General features: G+C 25.8%; 1 protein-coding gene across 2 annotated transcripts in view; it reads right to left on the bottom strand.

Moving 5' to 3' along the window:
• LOC122534868 (putative fatty acyl-CoA reductase CG5065) overlaps positions 1 to 23,674 on the bottom strand; it is a 47,666-nt gene that overhangs the window by 2,755 nt on the left and 21,237 nt on the right. For both annotated transcript variants that reach the window (XM_043665890.1, XM_043665892.1), the window contains exons 2-3: positions 1,002 to 1,776; positions 419 to 667 (exon numbers count right to left, since the gene is read on the bottom strand). In XM_043665890.1, coding sequence (XP_043521825.1) covers positions 419 to 667; positions 1,002 to 1,214 — 462 coding nt within the window. In that variant the 5' untranslated portion in view covers positions 1,215 to 1,776. The remainder of the gene's footprint in view (positions 1 to 418; positions 668 to 1,001; positions 1,777 to 23,674) is intronic.

The following is a 23,674-nucleotide window of genomic DNA, read 5'->3' as shown; positions in this document are numbered from 1 at the left end:
AATGGAAATTCAAAAACAGATGATCACAATATGGAAAATCACAATGTGGAGAAGATCACAATATGAAATTGAACATCTATATATAGAAATAAACAACTGAATAAAAATTTATATCTAATTAAGATTTAATAGAAACACAATTGAATAGAAATTCAATGTATTTATTGTTAATAAAAAAAATGTTAATTTTTATTAGTTTAGATTGTGCCAATTTGACACCAAGAGGTAAATTTAGTTGGAAAAGTGAAGAACGAATGAGAGCTAATCTATATGTATAAGGATATGAATAGATTAAAAAGAACTTGAGACATAGATTTTGTTACAGTTCTTCAAAAGACTTCAAGAAAAAAAGAAAAAAAAAACTTTGTTACACGACTGTTGCCTGCTACAATATATTACAGCGTACATCATTCTTTACCTCTAAATTTTGCATACGATGGCATAAGTTTAAGAGTTGTTTAGTACCGATCATGTTAATAGTGACCGAAATCTTGAGTGCTTCGTCAAACTTCACGGTGGCGGCGGAATGAAAGACGACCGACACGTTTCTTATTAGAATATTCTGATCGGATTCTGAAATACCCAGTTCGTGTTCTGTGATGTCTCCAGGCACGGCGATTACCTTCTGAAGTTCATTCGGTGCGTCCCGGCGTAACTTGTCAAACAGCTGAAAATATTTCAATAAATTAATGTTTTTGTTCATTGGAAAATAAATAAACTGAAACAGCGCATTGTTCGAGAAGTTCTTTGCATTTTTATTGAAACGAACAATGAAGTTCAAATAAACTCTTAATATTAATAATATTAAATTAATTATATATTTATAAATATATTTATGTAATATAATATAAATATGTTAAATTAATTATATATTTACAAATTAATTATTAAATTAATAATATTAAAGAAAAATTAGAAGAAATATTAAAGATAAAACTCCAGTTTTCTCTAGTTTCGAAATAATAAAAATAAACTTCAAGTAGAGAAAAAAATAAACACACCGGCCCATTCAACAGTGCTCGCAACCTTTGATGGGCGTCTTGGCCTTTTTTATTTCTTATAAGAACGTAAATGGTTTTCAACCCTGGACAAGATCTGAGCAACTTCTCGACGAGGACTTTACCCATAAATCCAGTAACACCGGTCACGAAAACGCATCTGTCCCTATAAAAATCCTTCACGGACGTATTCTGAGCGCTACTTATTGTACTCATTTTGATACGTTTTCTCCTTTTCTACTTTCTTCTTCTTTCGTTCGAAAAAATAAAAAATTAATTAAATCCCCGTTCGGATGAATTAAATTCAGAACGTTTTATATTATACGACACGCTTTACTCTGTCTTTTCAATGTTCCTTTCTCTTTTCTTTCTGGAAGCTTTTTACAAATGACGAAGAGCACCACTTCTTTGATTATTATCTTCTTTCTCTCTTTTTCTTTCCTCTCTTCGGTTTTTATCTTTGGTCTTGATACGATCCTTGCTATTTTTTTTTTTTTTCTTTTTCTTTCTTTAATGAGAAATAGATCTATATATACATGTATTTCTCTTTTTCTTTCAACGTTTCTTCCTTCTAACGATTCGTTCGTTTGCGACTATACAAGTTTATAGAAGAAGAAGCGCAGCAGTTCCCCCTTAAAAATGGGACAGAGATTGAGAAAGTTGAAACGATAGCTAGCACAAGTTTACACAGTCCCAGGATTTTCCAAGTGGGTTACAAATGAATTTAATTTCTGGTGAACTCATTTCGTGCCGCCTTACGTCCGCGGTATGTACTTGGCTGAAACAAAAATGAAGAATGCAATATTAGAATAGATGTGCCGGAGAATGTGGAGAAATATTTTAGTACGTTTGTATTATATTTTAGAATACTAGATGTTAATGTTTCTATGCACCTTAAATACATACATATGAATCCCTCAATTGACAGATGATATAAATCCAGAATTAAAAAAAGTAAGCTTATTATAGAAATGAGAAAGTACTAAAGATATTTGTTTCATTTTATTAATTCAATTCACGTGTATTTTAACATAAGAATAAGAGCTAATTTTTACATTGTGAAAATATGAATGACTAACTTGATAGGACAATATTGAATCAATGAGTTAGTAACAGTCCACATAAAAGTGAACTGTGAATAATTAATTATAAGGCCAAGATCCAGTAGTTGGTCATCTATGCTCCTTCCCCTTTCACTTGGAAACGATGATAATCAAATACATATAAGGACATGCTTAGTAGAAGCATAGAGCAATTCTATAAGAGCATTCTAAGTTATTCTATAACAGTATTCTATTCTTTACCTCAAAAGATCTCGTACACGACCACGATTGTAACAAGAAATAAACTCTTTAATATTATAAGCATGTTAATTCCATTACATGGAATCCAACAAATAATAGCACTCGATTTCTGTTAAGTTATGTCATAATTACTATTTTTTTATTTTATTTCCTTACAATGAAACTATATTTTGTTCTTAATCTGTTAAAAAACGTTACATTTCATAATCTTCACAACATTAGAAGAAAAAAAGGAGCTCAATACAATGGCAACATAGCATTCTATAATTCTACCGGTGTGATAGTTTATTTTTTAAAAAATGTTAAAATTATTTTTATATTAATAATTTATAATTTTGTACTCTTAGTAGATTTTATTTATATAACTTTTAGTACATTTATATGAATTTATAATATAATTCACATATTAGTAAGTTAATAAAATATATTTATACTTCAAAGTTTAGATATTATTCCAATATCTTTGTATACATATCTACATTTATTATATGCACATGAAATATCTTTTTTCCAAATAAAATTCCAACTAGCTGTAATTTCAAAAATGTAATAACATTACCATTTAGTTTTATTATTCTAGACTTATAAAAATGTTGAGTTATATTTAATTATGTTGTACAGTACAATACTCTACATATGCACCAATCTTCATTAAGAAGTTTAGAATTTTAGTTAATTCTATATATATATTTTAATGTTCCAACAACTAAATATAGAGTTTTTGGATTTTAATTCTTTAATACATTAGGACTTTAGTATTGTAGGTACAAAGTATACTCAACTATAATTTAATTTATTAAATCATATATTTAAAAATTGAAGGAGTCAAGATCAAGGAGGATCTTGTAAAGTATAATTCTGTAACAAAGAAAATTTTGCTACTAAATTTTACTTTTTTTTCTAATAAAATTACAAAAAGAGTAATTATTTTGGTAAATAGAATTATGTTATACCATATCTCTGTATTTTGTTACTCTATTCTTCTCAATGTGAAACCTTTCTGATTCTTTTCATAAATCTTTTTTATTCAATTATGAAAATACTTGATTAACATTTCATTAATATTTTATAATATATTCTGACTATTCTATATATTCTATAATATTCTAAATAATTAAATGTTGTAATTATTAAATAAATATTTCAAATTTCTGTCTGGCTAACTCATGTTATTTGGTTTTACTGATATACATTGCAACTATGAAAAAAAAAATATCAAGAATTTAGGAATTTGAAAAAATTGAAATGTTTCATATCATTTTATATATATCAATTTACAGTAAATTAAATGTATTAATAAATTATATATATCAATTTGCAGTAAATTAAATGTCACGATCAGCTATATAAAATATGATTGAGAAGCAAGTTATATATTTTGAAATCTATCTTGTAAAGTCCTATATTTCTTCCACTGACTAATATACACTACCATTAGTCATTTCTGCGTAATTGATAATGGATTTACAATCAGATAATTTCAGGATGAAATAAATTCCAAGAAAGTTATTTTTTCACGAATGTTTCGCTGAATTTAATCATAAACTTGGGAGCAAAAATGAGAAATACGAATAAAGCAATATCCTTGATTTGTTATTAGCTTATGAAGTATTTCCCATTCCATAATTTCTTCGAAAAAATTTGCACATTCATAAAAATTGTCGTCATAAAATTGATATAAAAAATTAAGTAATCTATAATTTTTATTGTACATAATTATAATTTCTTAAAATAGAATTTAATTATAATTTCTTACTAATTTTCATTATCATATCAAAAAATAATTGTAAATACAAATCATTTATTTCCAATATTTAATTTTATAGTTTTATGCTAGATTTGTGAAAGTACTTGAATAAATTTGTTTATTTTTCACAGTGAATTCACAACTTGGATATGATTGTATATCTTGTTTGAATATTCAATTTAAAATTCTTTATAACACTCAAGTTGAAATAACACTTGAGAAGAATCTTATTTATTCATTCGATTTCTTATCTTGTATGACATACTGTATAGATATAGTAGGAATTTTATATTTTCCAAAAGAAAAAATATTGAAAAATTCTACATTTCGAGTAATACTAAATCTATTTATAATTTATATATAACAACATTAATTATACTCCATCGAAAAAAATTAATGAATTAATTGAGGCAGAAGTTCTCAATCAGAAGGGAATCTGCGAAAAATTATCAAAAATAATTAGACTCTATTAAAATATATTTATAAATAAAAAAGTCATTTATAAATTTAAATTGAAACTGCAGTATTTAATCAGTATGTATTTAGAAAGATGAAGTTAAAGAAACTTCTTGCAATTTATAAAATTTTAGAGATGTAAATTTTTATGTGTATTTAAAATATAAAATTATATTATCTTCTTTCAATAGTTTCTGTCAAGAGAAAATCCAATAACAAAAGAAAATATCCAAAATCGTTCCTTTATTGTTATTTTTTATTCAAATGAAAATTAATATAAATTATTTTTATTCAAATAAATATATTTTATTGTCATTTCATTCTTCTTCAACAATAAACTTTACTCAACATTGTTTTGTAAAATATCAGTATTAAAGTTTATCTCAAAACACAAGTTTACCAGAAACGTTTTTATTTCTTATTGTTAGAATTCTTCCACTGTAAGTTATGTACATGATATTATAATGCAAAAGATTAATATGCTCAATGACACACTTTTCATTGAAATTTTTAGTATTATGTAATGATGATGTACAACGTATATTATCAATGGTGATTGGGTAATGATGATATTATTGATGATTGGACGACAACAGCTTGTTAGAATAACATAAATATGTATAATGATATTGAATGAACTTGTGTTTCAACTCTTCCTTTTCAATACCACAGTTGATCATTTCCTCGATAACGTTAATAAAAACATAAAACTTTTTGCACGTGTATTTACTAAAAATAAATTAATTTATTAAACAAAAAGTAGAATTTTTAAGTGTTTCGGTATTTGAAATTCACAATTATGTGCTGCATGAATTATATGCCTGTGCAATTTTATAAGTGAAACAAATACAAAAGTATTAGTTCTAAAAAATCTTACAAGTTAATTAAACTATCTCCTAAACCAACAATTTTTACATACATATAATTTTCAACATAGAGAATATTAAATATATATTAAAAAATATATGATTTCATTGTTTTAAAAATAATTAAATTATGTACTTCTTAAAATCATTTTAATTTTCGTTTCGAATATTTTAACTATCCATAGCAAGCAAATATCCGAATAAATCAATTTAAGTGAAACACTTTATAGTTACACTAATTGTAAGTACCAGTCACAGTTCCTAAAATTGCACATAAGGTACATAAGGTACATAGAAATATACGACACAATCCACCTACATAAAGTATTTATTATAAAATTGTACTATTAAAGATATGGGCAAATTTCTAACTGAAATTTATCATAAAATTGTACTTCAGGATTTATTTATTTATTTATTATTATAAAATTATATTATAAATTTATTTATTTATTATAAAATTGTATTATAAATTTATTTATTTATTATAAAACTGTACTTAACTTAAGTATTTATTATAAAATTGTACTATTAAAAATATGGACAAATTTCTAACTTAAGTATTTATCATAAAATTGTACTTAATTTAAGTATTTATTTATTTATTATTATAAAATTGTATTATAAATTTATTTATTTATTATAAAATTTATTTATTATAAAATTGTACTGAAAATATGAGCAAATTTGCAACTTAATTAGCTCTTTGCAATTCTGACTGTCTCGCTGCCAAGATTTTTTTTGAGAAGCTTCATTTCATTCTTAAAATGAAAATCGGAGGAAATCGAAAAAGTAGTACAGTACTGTTTCAAGGGAAATATTATGTTAAAAAAATTTCTTTCTTCGTGTCACGAAGATGTTGTACATTTCAAAAATATCTCATTGTGATAATTCATCAGATGAAATAGAATCAAACGCAACGTAATTTCAATCATATAGATTTTTGCATAAACATTCTGGTGTACTTGTCAAATAGCTGCGCTTATCGTTAACTTGTGAATATTTTTATCTGTAACTTTTTCGACCTTTTTCAATTAATCACTTCACTGATAAAATGAACTTCTTACTAAAGAAATAGCTAAAATTAAGAAATTAGAAATTTACTAAAATATGAATTTAAAGCATAAAAATCTGCAGTTTATTCACGAATCGATCCAACAAACAAATAATTCATTTATTCCACGACGAGTCCACGTGAATGAAATTCGACTGTTCGTATTTAGAAACACGAATTTATATCTTCTCACGAGAGATGCCGCAACAGAAGAAGAAGAAGAACAAGAAGAAGAGACTATTTAGGACTATTGTGTCAAGCGCAAGTTAGAAAATACTAGAAACGTAGATAAAAGCGATTTCGATAGGATTCTAGGTCAGCGTTCCGAGCTCGAAACGGTCACGAGAACCCGCTCGTTCTTTGGCCTCTACGGACGAAGAAACAAGGAAGAAAAGAGAGGAACGTCGCTCGACCCCGTTACATGAAAACCCGTTATGCGACGATCGACGACCGACTGACTGACAAAATCTTCGTTTCCTTTCTGTTTCTCCCCGTATTCACCTAATTGAGTCTGTTTCTCCCTTCTCGGGGGACCCTCTTGTCTCTCCTCCTCTCACCTTTGTTTCTTAAATTCCCTTCCAACTTTTCATTTGCAATACAATGCAAAGGTTGGATTCTGGAATCTATTTTAAATTTATTGATACTTAATTTCATTTTCAGTCTCATTTGGTCTTGTTTACGATACAATTACATTTTTAGTCATTACTTTTTTGAGTAATCTTTTTCAGTTGTATTTTTTTATTTATAATATTTTATATTATAAGTAATAATTACAATTTAGAATTTTTTAGTTATATTTTTTATTTATAATATTTTATATTATAAGTAATAATTATAATTTAATAATATTTTTTAGTTATATTTTTTATTTATAATATTTTGTATTATAAGTAATAATTATAATTTAATAATATTTTTTAGTTATATTTTTTATTTATAATATTTTATATTATAAGTAATAATTACAATTTAATAATATTTTATAGTTATATTTATTTATAATATTTTGTATTATAAGTAATAATTATAATTTATAATTATATATTTTTTATATAATATTTTAATATTATATAATATTATATAATTTTATTTTATATAATTTTATATTATATTTTTTATATAATATTTTAATATTACATTATTATATATTATATAATATTACATTAAAATATAAAATTTATATTATACAATATTATTTATTTTTTAGTTATATTTTTTATTTATAATATTTTATATTATAAGTAATAATTATATTTTAATAATTATATTTAGTAATATTTTTTTTGTAATTATTTTTTAGCTACTATTTTTTGAATAATGCACAGAGGATAAGCCTCGTAACACGAGAACTTTAAACAACTTGTAAGTTCTAAACAAAAATTGCACGGTTGACGGAGCGTGCGGTATTGTAATTGTTACTTTGCTCTTTTATCCAAACCAATCAAAAGCCGGTCAGTGCAAGTCCCTCCTCATTGAAAACAATTTATGTTTGAAGAGATCTTGCAAATATCTCTTTTCATTGTCAAGATCTTCAGTTGGTAGGATATAATCGTTACAATATTATCATTAAACTGTTTCACTGACTGAATATTTTGACGACGAAAGAATGTTTATACAGCACGAGTCATCATTTTTAATGGAAAATGATGCTCGCACTGATTGGCTTCCAAGCCCTACACATATGTAAGTCACCTACAATTTTTTTAAATTGAATGCCTGTTATTTCTTGTCGGATTGGAACAAACCGTCGAATTTTACGTAAGAAAGAGTCTAAAAATAGTAATTGCTCAGAGTCGTCAAAATACTTCGAGGGCCAAAAATATTCGTACACTTAATATTCGTAACAAAAATAAAAAAAATATATTTTTTATATTATGAAGTAAAATATATATATTTAAATATATTTATATAAAATATTTAATTTATATTTAATTTATATAATATATATATATTTGAATATACTTCATAATGTAAAAAATATTGTTTTATTTATTTTGAACCTATGCATGTATATAGGTGTGTATTAGTTTAACAGAAATCGAAAAAGTGAAGAAACTCTTAAATAGGCTCTGTTTGAAACATGGCTAGAATTTTTCCATGTTTGAAAATGTCCTGATGAGGACAGATAAATAAATATTTTAAAAAAATAAAAGTTTCAGACAAAATATAAGTCACAAAACATAAAAGTGAAAATTTTTCTGTCGAAAGAACAGATAATTTGTTTGTCAATTTATTATATTTATTTATTTATCAATTTATTATATTTATTTATTTATCAATTTATTAAAAAAAGTTTCCAATATTTGTAGCAAATTGGATACTATTCAATGAACAGTACTCGAATATAAAAATGGATTTTTAATTAAATGTTTTAAAATAACTTGTTTCTGTGGAACTTTTGTCACACAGAATCTTTTTTTATCTAATCCATGAGAATATTACTCAAAAATAGTGTTCCTAAATGTTCATAAATGTAACATTAGAAATAGATATTTTTTTATGCGAAAAAAAAAACTGCCCATTCCAATTCCTGATCAATACTGTATAATAAAACAAAGTTTTATTTCAAACAATATGATAAACTGTTGTTCGTTACAATATACAGGGTGTAACTACTAATCTAAAGCAGAGGATCACTGATTGAGCCATTGCCACCATTGATGAGGGTATGCTACAGCGAACATGGCAAGAAATGGAGTACCGTTTTGATGTGCTTCGTGCAACTCATGGAGCCCATACAGAGATGTATTAAATGAGGCGCAAAAAAAAAAAAAAACTTAAATATATACGTCTCATTTCGTAATAACTTATCTGTCTTTTCATTTGCCTAATAAATTTTTGAAATTGTAAAGAGACTTTATGGACACCCTGTACTTGCTTAATTGTATTAGAAGTGAATGATGAACTTTTTCTGTGATTATTATTGGCATATGCATTAGTATAATGATATACATACTACATTTTCGATCATAAACTTCATTTTTCAATATTTTCCAAAGAAAATAATCGAGCATAGATAGCATAAAAGAAATACTTAAAATATGATCAGGATACTTGTTTGAGATAATATTCTTATCGTATTATAAACAATTATTATATCATGTTTCTCATTATTCAAACATTATCATCGAACGTGACAAAATATCACTTTCACTTTGAACAACTGAGATGCATCATATTTCATGTTGATGATATTTCTAATAATATTTGTAATAAATAACAAACATAATCGTCATATAAATATATTTCTCTAAAACAAGATGATTAATTTGAAAGTATCTCAGTAATTATCAATAAAAGGATTTCATGTTGATGATATTTCTAATAATATTTGTAATAAATAACAAACATATACAATAACATCGTCATATAAATATATTTCTCTAAAACAAGATGATTAATTTGAAAATATCTCAGTAATTATCAATAAAAGGAGATATGAGCGATATTTCCATGTTTGTATTGTCCTTGTCTTTCATGCAATAAGCTTTACAAAATTAAAGTGAAAATATCTCCTAAACCGATGGTTTCTTGACATAAATAGGTTAATACTTTCTTTTATAAAGAGTACTCGGATCACTGCATTCAAAGTTATACGATTCCATTTAAAAAAAAGAAAAAAAAAAGAAAAGAACTGTGGATTCCTTTTATAGGAAGGATTTTTTTTTATAACTTCAATGCTTTACCAGATATTTCCATTTTGTTTCATCCACGAGATGAGTGAAACAAATTTCTATTCAATTAAAATATGAATCTACATAAACATTGCATGATGCAAGTTCTATAAATTCCCAAAGTTTCCAAATCTTTTTCTTTTTTTTTAACACTCTGTAATTATGAAATTACTTTAAATGACTTCTGACCTAAATTCTGTAAGTCATTTATAATTAAATAGTAGTGATTAAGTAATTCAGTAAATTATTCAGTTATTACCAATTACTATTAAATTTTATTTTTTTATATAATATATTATATAATATAAATTATATTACTATTAATTACTATTAAATTATTTAAAGTTCAAGCAAAGTCAGAAATCTAAGCAGAGCAACAATGAAGGATCTCTTCGGGAAAAAGGCTACATTTACTAATATTTTACTACCAATCTACTTTCTCCGGATATCGTATTTTGTTATAATCTACAAACCTCATTGTACGTGTCTCGCATTTTATAAAATTCATTAAAAATTCAAAATTTAGAATTATTTAGAGCGTAACGAGTATCTTTTATTAAAAATGAAATAATCCTTTTTTTCGGTGTCATTTTATTTCATGTTAAAAACGTATCAGTGCTATAAACAAAAGAAAGTTTCAATTTTGAATCTCTGGAAACACGATTCCGGCAGATACACCCTCAAATAATATAACTGCCCAATTATAGCAATAAATAATGCTACAAGTAAGAATAACGTCATTATAGGTGTCTGTATGTTTTATGCATAGTGATTTAATACGACATGCAGTACGAGGACGAAAAGAGTACGCAATAAAATGATATTGAATACAGCGTGAGGTGATTGCGCAATCGAGGAGCAATTATTGAAAAATATAACTGGGAAAAGTGAAAGTGACTTAAACACTCCAAACAAACGAGGACATCAATGAAAAAAACGTTTGAATGAACGGCCCATTCTAATCTCTTTGACATCATAAATTGTGTGAGAAACAGCCATAAACAGAAAATAGTTCATACACTCAATATTTGTAGATATATTAAACTGTTACAATTTCTTGAGAGAGAAAAAAATCGTACGACAATGATATCATTTTGAGTTGACATCATTTTAAACTTTCTACTATGATTGTGCTAACAATAAGTTCGTTTTTACAGTACGTAACAAAATGCGAATTGTAAATCGCTTGAATGTGATCTTTTGTTTAAGTTTAACCTCTTGCGCTGGAATGACGTGCCACTCACGTCAAGAATTTTTTGTTCCAAAATTGTAATATTTTCTCAATTTTAAATATATTTAAGTAAAACAAAATAGGCAAAACAAATAATAAATTTATTACTTCTCAATAATTTCTATCCAGTGATATCATATCGACGAGTTCAAAAAGAAAGCGACGAATTGTTGTATACGGTTTGGTCACTCGTTATGGTCCGCAATCAGTTGTCAGCGCAAGTGGCTTAGTTAACCTCTTGGAATAACGTGCCACGCACGTCGAGAATTTTTTGTCCCAAAATTGTAATATTTTCTCAGTTTTAAGTATATTTAAGTGAAACAAATAATAAATTTATTACTTCTTAATAATTTCTAACCAATGATATACCGACGAGTTCAAAAAGAAAGCGACGAATTATTGTATACGGTTTAGTCACTCGTTATGGTTCGCAATCAATTGCCAACGCAAGTGGTTAAATTTTAGCCTGAGAATGTAATGATTCTTGAAATACATATCACATTTATAAAATTTTGTAGATATTACCTTAAAATACACATTACATTTTGATACAATGTAAATTCTAATTTATGTGAAGTATAACTGAACATTAATGGAAGAATAAAGTTTAACGACAATTCATGTATGTATATAGAATATAGTTTGAAATACGTTCATTATAACAATCGTTACAATTATGCAAAGTGTGACTGACTATTCACAGATTCACTGATTTCTATTTCCATAATACATATTATAACTTGTTGATAATTGTTTATTAACATAATTTATTGAACTTCAATGATTATATAAAATATTATATAAAATATTGTATATCAATGTTTATATCAATTTTCGTTAAAAATGTTCACTCTTTTTTAATTTAGTTTATCGTGGAATAATTCTCTGATTATTTTAAAAAATATTTGAAATCTCAAATGTTTTTAATCACAGTAGTTTGATTTTTATACTAATATATTTTAAATGCATAACGTTTATGATCATCAATAAAAGCTGTTACATAATGCAAAAGGCCTTTTCAAACCTTGAACGACAAAGACTTGTAGGTACCTAATCTTTATTACATAATGATCAATACTTAAAATCTAATTACTCTGATTCTCACTTACCGATTCATATTCTATATTTAAAAATTGCTAGTATTTTATTACACTTGTCGCTGCACACATTATTTTAACTAGTTGAAGATTGTTCACAGAATGTGTAAATATAAATGTTATGAATTGTTTAAATATTATATTTTCAAACACTTTTACTGCTTGTTAACGCCAGTTGGTACATATTTAAGTAACACAGAAATATATTTAAGTAATATTTACAATTGGAATATATTATTTATTATTTGAATCTTTTAGTATTATATTATTATTACATTTAACCTTTTTAGTCCCAAAAAAGACACATACGTTCCAAAAAAATTATGAAGCATTCTATTGAAATATAAATAATTAAATTCTGTTCAGCTACAGTTTCAGTGGTGTATTGTGCTACTTTTGTCAACAAAAAGTGTATCAACCACATAATTTTGCTTCCTACAATTAACTTTTTCAATCCCAATAGAACACATATGTATATCTTAGACAAAAAAAGGAAAAAAAACAACTTAGAGCTACTTTAGTCATTTATACACATTATTACAGACACGTTTATGATCTCTTGTAGCCAATGTTAAACTTTTTTATCGAATAACATTCACTTCAGCTTTTAAAATATTTTTTGCTATTCTTCTCTCCTTCAAGTGTTTTTTTTTTTTATTCTTTCTTAAAAGTTAACCCTTTGAAAACTTCCATGTTGTGAGTGGATAGTATACAAAAAAGTATACAAAGAAATATTATACAAAATTAAAATTTAATTTGTAAATTTGAAACAATCTTTCCAACTCAAAGAAAATTCATGAAAGCTTAAACTAAAGCAAGACAATTTTTCATAATTTTTTCTTGCTTGTACTTGACAAAGGATGAAATGAAACAGTAGCTATAAAGTTAAAGAAACAGTTATGAGAACGATTGAAGGTTGCCCAATGTAACAGTATAATACGACGATCATTGAAATTCCAAACCATGATTCATTTGAATCATATCAAAGACATATTCTTCCTGCAGATCATTCTCGCATTACAAGTCAAAAGTCAATGACTTGGCGACACACTTCTCATGACTGATTTACACTGGACAAAATATTGATTTATAACAATTTCATTTAAGATAAAAAATAACAATTTGAAACAACAAATCGTTTCCACTAATTTATTACTAATTTATTACTTTTGAAAAATAACTTAGAAAAATATCTAGGAAATGCAACTTTATCTTGGATATAAAGTAAATTTGCAAATTTGGACCTATCGCTGAATTATTGAGGATGAAGAAGATTTATGTAACAAAGTGAGAAATTAGTTGAGAAATTATTTGTAGGAACAAATACAAAATACGAAATGAAGTAAAAAATTATTTACAACGGCATAATTTTTGCTTGTTCAAATAAACTAACGTAGGATTCATTTATTATTAACAAAAAAATTCGCAAATTTAACTATCATTTTATTTCACCATTGTATCAATTTGGTACCCAGACATGCCACTTTTGGAAATTGGAAATTAAGTTGGAAAAATGTGGAACGGATGAATTAAAATAAAAAAAATATAAATATATATATATATATATATCAATGAATTATTACAAATGATACACGTTTAGTGAGTGGGATGATATAACGTAGTCATTACATCTTTCATTTTCAAACAGAATCTTTTTACAAGAATGCGCGCAAAAAGGAACGGAAAAAGGAAATGAGCACATCACATTTTTGTCATATTGAACACAACTTTCGCTTAAATCAAGTCATTAACGCCATTAAGTAGCACAAAAATGATTTATCTACATATAAGAAACTGAAGATTCCAATGTGTGAGGAATTTCGGATGTATATGAACTCGATATGCCTGATTGTTAAATACTGAAAGTCTTCTTTCTAAAATCATTTGTCAGACCACTTTTTGATATGTATATTTTCACTAATATTGTTGGTATTATAGTCAACATATTGCATCTGCAAAAATTGTAATTGGCTTATAATATTATAATATTCTGTATTTTATAATATTATAATACTCTGTATTTTATAATATTATAATACTCTGTATTTTATAATATTATAATACTCTGTATTTTATAATATTATAACACTCTGTATTTTATAATATTATAATACTCGGTATTTTATAATATTATAATATTCTGTATTTTATACTATTATCATATTCTGTATTTTATATTATAATACTCTGTATTTTATAATATTACAATACCCTATTTTATAATATTATAACACCTTGTATTTTATAATATTATAACACCCTGTATTTTATAATATTATCATATTCTGTATTTTAATACTCTGTATTTTAATATTATAACACACTGTATTTTATAATATTATAATACTCTGTATTTTATAATATTATAACACTCTGTATTTTATAATAAAACATAAACAAATCAAGAAATACCAAATCTCATATTCCTCAATATGGAAGATCGGAAAAATATATCCGGAATAAAACGGAAAGAAAGAGAGAGTGTAGAGAAGTAGCTAAAATTGGAAAAAGCTGGTAGAAATTTACCATGTAAACTCCTGTTCAAATGTTTGGACTTTTACTATTTCGAACGAAACAAACGTTCTTCGTGTGTTTTTCCAAGAAATGAGAATATTATAATTAAGGTTTCGATCTTTAAAAAACAATATAAAATATAAATGAAATATTTATTTATAACAAAAGGAATCGTTATTTTATTTCTTAGTATGCTCCAAATTTTTCACGAAAGTATTTGAACACTTGTTACAGAAAGCTTTTAATATACCATGTGTGCGTTGTGAACATATCAAATTATGCTTTATGCAAAATTGCGAAATGTCATTATAACGAGGCACGACGATCATGATATTAGTAAAATTCGAAATTGATCTAAAAATATACGTAAAAGTATAGTTCCTTAGCCAAATTTCACTTTTTATTAATTTTTTACATAAGTGCATGATTAATATTTACTTTTCATAATTAATCATCGTTCATCAATTTCATTTCGCTTATCGCAAAAAAGTAACATAAATGACAGTATCTAAATACTAAATAATAGGTCAAATACTAAATACTAGATTTCTAAATGCTAGATCACAAAATTACTTAGAGCTTTTTTAAAGTTCTTTATAGAATTTTTACTAAATGTATCAAGTAAATATCTTGTAATTTTCAAATTATACTACTTGTGTCTCATTGTAATGCTAATGAAATTTCAAAATGCTTAATTTACTATTAATATTTATATAATTGTTAATATTATTATTATAGCCAAAAAACCAAAAAAAAGTTTTGAAAGTTTCACCAATAGCTTCTAAAAAATTTATCCATCGTGATAATGAAAAAGAAACACGTATTATTAAACTTTTCCACGAGGACTCAGGAAAAAAAAAGGAAAAAAATTTGTTTTCACGATCATAGATTAATGTTTATTCGAAAGACTTTACACAAGGAATCTTCTGGGAAATAGAGACATAATGTTCCGCAAACAGATGAAAAAAAACCAAGTTGAATAATTACAGTATGTTTTCCTCTTGTTATGTTAATATTTCCAATAATTTTTATTTCACACAGTTCGTTTAATGATTTAATGGTTTTGTTTAATGGTTTTTCCAAGTTCATTGACACTTCACTTTTATTTGCCTATCATCACAGTCGACAATTATATTCATATTTCTTTGACGTTTGTGTTCATATTTCTTCGTATTACTTCATTTATAATTATATTTCCTTTAAATCAAGTCTTACCAAGAACTTTCTTTACGTTTTATCGTCAATTTGCACTTTGTCAATGTGCTAATAGGCTTGTTTGACCAGATTATTTTTCCAACTTAAGTTATCCTTTGGTATCAAATTGGCACAATGGTGAAATATTAGTATTTATAGCAAAAAGACAAAAAGTTAAACTTATAAATCCTTTTATAAACAGTGTAACTTCACACATAATTAAATAGAAATCTTAGGTAAAGATGTCTAATTTTATATTGTGATGTTACACTGTGAACATTTTATAAGAAAAATATGACAAATTAAGTTCTCCTTTGGTATCAAATTGACAATGGCAAAATATTAATATTTATAGCAAAATGTCAGACAGTTAAACATATAAATCCTTTTACAAACAGTGTAACTTTACACATAATTAAATAGAAATCTTAGGTAAAGATGTTTGATTTTATATTGTGATATTACACTGTGAACATTTTATAAGAAAAATATGTCAAATTGGCACAAAAAAAATATAAAACTTCTCTGTGGTAAACGTTCAAATACTTTCACGAGTTAATGTATCAAGTGGGCATCGTTGAAAATTCTACTTCTAAAAATTAATTTAAATAAGTAAATTCTTAGTAAAATTATGTAAATAATATTATTTAATATCGTAGTAAAATTATGTAAATAATATTATTGTTTATAACATAATATATATTATAATATATATATAATATATATAATATTGTTTAATATTATTCTAAATGATTCAAACATTACGATAGTATAGACATATGTACAACACACGTGTATCATATAAACGTATATATTATGAAAGAAATCCATCAAACTTGATAACATTTATCGTGTTACACAATTAAACAGTCAATTTACAGTGTCGAGACTCGAGTTCGATTAGATAAGGCTGATATAATTAATTTAACCGTGATTCATTCAGCGATTCTTCCACGACGGCTACACCACATCGCTCCGATTCTAGTTTAGAGCAGGAATGGTATCAATGTCGTGGCCAATGACCCTCGCGAAAGAGGGAGTAAAAGAGAGAGGCCGGTGGCCAGACGTGGAGCTTCCTCGGCGCGCGGCGCGATGAAATTTCCTCTTTAACCAGCGATTAAACGATTCCAACCTCCGGTTACGGGTTTAATTCGAGCGGATTCTTCTTACTCGGCCGAGTGTATCGAGCTTTGTCTGTTTTAGACCACGATCGCGCGAACATTAAAACGAGAAATGTTGGCACTTGCGCTGACAACTGATTGCGGACTATAACGAGTGACCAAATCGTATGCAATAATTCGTCGCTTTCTTTTTGAACTCGTCGGTGATATCACTGGATAGACATTATTGAGAAGTAACAAATTTATTATTTATTTCACTTAAATATACTTAAAACTGAGAAAATATTACAATTTTGAGACAAAATATTCTCGACGTGCGTGGCACGTCATTTCAAGAGGTTAACTAAGGCACTTGCGCTGGCAACTGATTGCGGACCATAACGAGTGACCAAACCGTATACAATGATTCGTCGCTTTCTTTTTGAACTCGTCGGTGATATCACTGGATAGAAATTATTGAGAAGTAATAAATTTATTATTTGTTTTATTTAAATATAGTTAAAACTGAGAAAATTACAATTTTGGGACAAAAAAATTTTCGACGTGCGTGGCACGTCATTCCAGCACAAGAGGTTAAATGCCTTTGTCAAATACTTTTCGCTAAATAATAAATGGCTCGTAGTTTCTATTTCATTTCTATTTAATATATTTCAATTCGTCCTTTACCTTGATCTGACACATTTTTCTCATAAAATATTTGAACATCTATCTGAGAGTATGTTATAGATACGCAATTGAATAAAAATTTAGCCTACCGTTACTAAAAGAATTAAATTTTGTGAAATTTAACTGCTTAGCTTTTTCTTACTACGTGTCAATTTTAATAATTACGTCGAAGAGGAATCTTGTCTAATTAAATTAAATTAAAATAGAATAATTTTTATTTAACAACAAGACAAGATATAATTTTGCTTCTAATTACTAGAATGCGTTATTGTATAAAACATTAAACAATTTGATACAAGTTGTTTCTTTATGGATCTCAATTTTTTATACATGATCTCAATTTTTACTTATGAATATTCTCTACAAGAATTAAATATATTAATAGATATGTCTTTATAATTAAATTAATCTACTTAAATTATTCTACTTCAAGTTGCTTAAATCAAGCAATTTGACCAAAAGTTCATGCAAATAAAATTGACTCAACATTTATCTAATTTTAAATGGACTTTAGTAAAGTAAGCTTAAACTAAAATTTAAGAAATTAATATCAATTATATTATAGTACTTAAGAATCTTAAACAATGTTAGATAATTATATCACTTGTTCCAAGTTGGTTGCATGATTTAAAAATATCAACAATTGTTTTTTCTTTTTTTTATTAATAACTCAAAAATTGCAAATTTTGAATTACGTTATCATTACAGCAAATGAATATGATACATGGAATTTTTCAATCCATGGAACGATTTGCATTATAATAATTATATTATACCGATCATATTATAATGACTAAACTTTTTCGTCAACTGATAATTTTAACACTAAAATGATATCTGTATAGCATAAATTGTTTCTGATGAGAGGCATGTATATGTGTATAAAGACTGTTTCGGACTTTTATTTCAAGTTGTAACTATTCTCAGAACCTTCGAATTGACGTCATTGTACAGGTTTTGATCCTTATTAATTGGCACTTGTTAGTCAGTTTCTTTTCCTTTCTCTCTCTCTCCCCTCACCCTCTCTCATTCACTCACCAACGAAACACACGCACGTATGTACATCTACTTGGTGTCACGGTTTTTACAACGAAATCAGTGACGAAAAAGATAGTCACTCTGCAATGTACAACATAAAAGTAAAAGTATTAAAGCATTCGCTTATTACATTCACTAGAAAATTTAATAAATTTCTACTTGACTTGTATTATAACATATTTTAAAACGTGTTAAATGTTTGCAAACATTTTCAAAGTATAATTTTGTTTATGTATTTCTACTCTTAAAAGTCATACTTGTTCAATTTCATAGCAGAAGTTTTATAAACTTCATTCTTTTATTTTGTTCTTAATCAAGACACATTTCCATAAATTAAAAAAAAAAAGAATAGATTCAATTTTCTGTAATAATAAATAAAAGATTTTATATTATATCATTTATATTATGTTATATTATATATATTATTTTATTTTATTAAAATGTAACTACAAACTGCTGTTTAGAAATTGCATTCAGTAACCCCATAAACTGAAAGTGATGATATTAGGAATACTTATGTCAGTCACAGTGGCAGTCGTTGTGTATTAAAAAGTTGTTTTTAACAAAACAAAAATTTACTCAAAGACACATAACTTTCCAGCATCATTTACATTTAATGGAGAACATTTGATCATTGTTTCTTAGTTATATACAGCTCTTGTTTACTTTTCGTGCTGAAATCCATGCTGTTGACATTTTTTGCAAATAACAGATAGTACAAGACTGATCGCTCTATCGGTCTGTCGCTTTAAATTGAAATTTTAAGAATTTCTGGCCTTGACAACAAAGGACGATGAGTTTAACGATTTTGACGAACGAATGGATACTTTTTTTTTCAAAATAATGACAGACATACTTAAATATCTCAACTAAGCTTTGACATCTAATGACACACAATCTATTATTAATTTCTTAGGTAAACGCATATATTCTGTATAAGTGAATAAATGAATTGAAATAAATAAAACTGTAAGTACTTTGTAAAATTATTCACTCTGATGTACATGCGTTATTATAGAAATATATGTGTATTATAAAATGGAAACATTCCTTCTCCAAACTGAGCATAAGCCAACTCAAATCTAATTTATCCAAAAATGCGTTTGGTTTCGATCAGATAGGGTGATAATGCAGAGGTGGAATCTCTTTTTCGCTCACGTTTCTACTTTATAACACATAAGGGAGAGTCATCAAAATTAGTTCTAACTTTTCCTACGAGATTTTAGCACTTTATTTGACAAAAACAAATAAATGTAACAATTTTATGTTGTATATTCCAGAGCTAAATATAACTATATATATATAATTTATTTATTTATTTATTATTATTATATAGCTTATATTTATATATTATAACAATAGTTTATTCCATTGTTTTCGCTGTTCTCACAAGTGTTAAAAGTTATCTCCCAAAGCTCATATTTTACTTCCATACAGAATAATTCTATTCTGTTATATACACCATATTTAGTTTATCAAGAATGACAAACAGTCCCAGTTTTGCAACTTTTTTTGTATATTATATCATTATTATCTAAAATGTTTCTATCTCACGTTTGTCACCTAGTATCAACTAATCAGCTGATAAGCTAAAAACCAGTTAAGAAGAAATTTAAAAAAAAATGTATCAAATCAAAAGTTAGAATTTAACAAAGAAGTCACCCATTGTATCATTTGTAAAGACTATTGAATGTAGTAATCAAATATGAAGACGTGGAGATTTAAAAAACATCATTTTATTGTGAATAATTATTTTATATAGAAATGAAATTTCAATAAAAGCGTGTATTCTTGTAGGTTGTTTTTAACACTGTTAATCATTTTCACGATTTAAAAGTTTACTAATTTAACAACTGCTCGGCATTGGGCAACAATTCCTGAATTCGCTACGAATCGCGAGTTATCGATTTTTATTATTAAATTTCACAAACAATTATTTCCCTCCGTTCATTAAGTTTCATTTAAACTGCAAACTCCTTTTTTTCGAAATTTTATCAATTCTGAATAGAAATATGATGAAAAAAACTTGGAATAGTTGGCACCGAACGATTTTCATATCTCCATAATGTAACAAGTATTATAACATTGTTCAGAAAATGACGTATCTTTGAGTAAACTTTACGAGCCATCTAAAACCTTCGCTACTCAGGATAATGACCTTGGCAACATATTACAAAACCATCGAAGTAGAAAGTAGTTCCCTTTTCGTAAACAATTACCGTGAAAATCAATAATTATCTTTATACGCGTATGTCAAGAAATATATGGTAAGAAGTTATCCGAATTTAAATAATGAATAAATATTTAAATAAATGTTTAAAGAAATATTTCATGCATTTTTCATTGTGCAATTAACGTGATTTAAATATCATTATTTACACTTGGCAAGCCAAATATAAAACGGAGTTTCACAGAACAAAGAGACTAAAATGAATAAACGAAGTTTCACAGAACAAAGGAACGAAAATGATTAAACGCGATATTTAAATAGCTAAGTATGTATGTATACTAAGTAGCTCGAAGCTCGTCGAATTCTTGCTTAAAATGCTTTAAGAACATCTAAATAGTCGCTTTTCACACAGAAAGATGGAATTTTTCGTGAAGCAATCTTTCTACCGAAATGAAAACTATTCTAAACATAATAAATATTTTAAAGTGTCTAAAAGATTATTTAAAAAACTGATTAAACAAAAATATCTGAAATAAATAAAATTTGATGGAATCTTTGCTTTATTCGTTTCGTGTTGGAAAACTCATTAATGGAAAACGCAACAAAAAAGATCAAATTCATAACGTTTAAACTAAATAAAATAAAACAAGTAAAATTTGTTCATTTGTACATAACAATTCCATTATATATTGTCTTGACAAATGTCGGTAATTTTGTTTAAATTTTTCTGAATAAATAAAATAAAATAAAATATAATGTAATAAAATATTTAAAACAAATAAAATTCGTATTATTGTCTTGACAAATGTTGGTAATTTTTTTTAAATTTTTAAATTGTCTGAATGAAGGAAAGTATACTAATGAATGCAGTGGAACTTCATTTATTCGGACACGCTGAAGAACCAAGAAGGTCGAATAATGAAGGGTCTTTTTTCATATCCCCTCATTTGTTTGGATAATGAGAGATAGTAGACAGGGAAACCTAAACCAGAAATTTATCAATCACGAATTTATATATCTGAGATTCAATTTTAACTTATTGTCCACATGAGCGAAATCCGGACTAGAATTAGACATTAAAACTGAAACTCAGAATTTGTCAGATTATAAATTATAAAAATGGTTCTACTAAGCAACGTTACATTTACTATCATACATTGATTCTTATAATATTGAACAAAACACTGCGTACTTGGTATAAATAATATTTTAAAATCATTTTATTATAGTGTATAATACAAATTTACATTATACATATTATAGCATATAATATATATAATAATATAATAATACTATAATAATATAATGATATAATTATACTATATACATATAACATATATAATAATATATTATATAACATATAACATATAATAATATAATTATACTGTATAATTATATTATATTATAGTATAATTATACTATAAGTTATACAGTATTATATACTATACATAATATTATATACGATATATTATATGTTATATATAGTATTATATACTATGCACTGTATAACTATATACATTATACAATATATATAGTATTATACTATGCACTATATAACTATATACATTATAAAATACGAATACGAATTATTCATTATTTAAAATTAAGACTCGAGCAATCGAATAATTTATCTTGAGGTTACAATGATTTCAAGTTTCATAGAATCTAAATGAAATAATGACAAAAAATGATGCTCACTATTTTAATTCTCTCATTTAGCAAATGTTTCTTTCTAAAAACAAATTATTCTACAAGAATAAATAAAAGACAACTAAACCAGATACGAATGTAATAAAGATAATAAATTTTTTTATGGTAATAGCTTTTCTATTAAGATTTTTAGATTTACTCTTTTACTACGATGGTTTTCTTTGCCACAGTTTTTTCCTTCTATATTCCAAAAGCAATGATCAAAAGAACTTTTACTAATATTGAAAATTACAAAAATAAAAACACCATGTACAAACTATATAATTAAAGTTAAATATAATTATACAACTATATAACTATTATAACTATATAATTAACTTAAAATTCTTGAAAATGTTATTACTTAAATTAATTACAAACTGAAAAACTTTTCTGAAAACTTACTACTATGTAAGTCATTCATATAAATTGTGGATGTGGGAGATTTAAATATGCAAAAGTATACAAAACGCAGGTAATATACAAAATATCCAGAACGGTATTCTAAAAAAAAAAATTTTGGGAGCACTGTAATATTTAAAAAAGTGAAAAACAAGTATATACTTAACACTTGAACTACCGAGTGGTTAAAATGACTAATTCATAATTTTTTTTTTTTGAGATATATTACAGATACAAAATAGTGTATTTTTAGAGGCTTAAATGATTTTTTATAAAATATATGAATAAAAGTTTGTGTATTCTATTGTGTTTCTATTTTTTTCACTTTAATATCACTGATCAAAATTCTATGCTTTAGTCCTTGGTAGTTCTAGTGTTAAATTATACATATTTAAGTCACTCAATTCTAAACGCAAATTTACATGGTTAATACACGAGATTTTAAAAGTGGTC

Source organism: Frieseomelitta varia, unplaced genomic scaffold (assembly GCF_011392965.1).
Source record: "Frieseomelitta varia isolate USP_RPSP 00005682 unplaced genomic scaffold, Fvar_1.2 scaffold_646, whole genome shotgun sequence".
NCBI lineage: Eukaryota > Metazoa > Arthropoda > Insecta > Hymenoptera > Apidae > Frieseomelitta > Frieseomelitta varia.
Note: the sequence above shows the minus strand (reverse complement) of the source record. Positions and strands in the feature narration are given on the sequence as shown.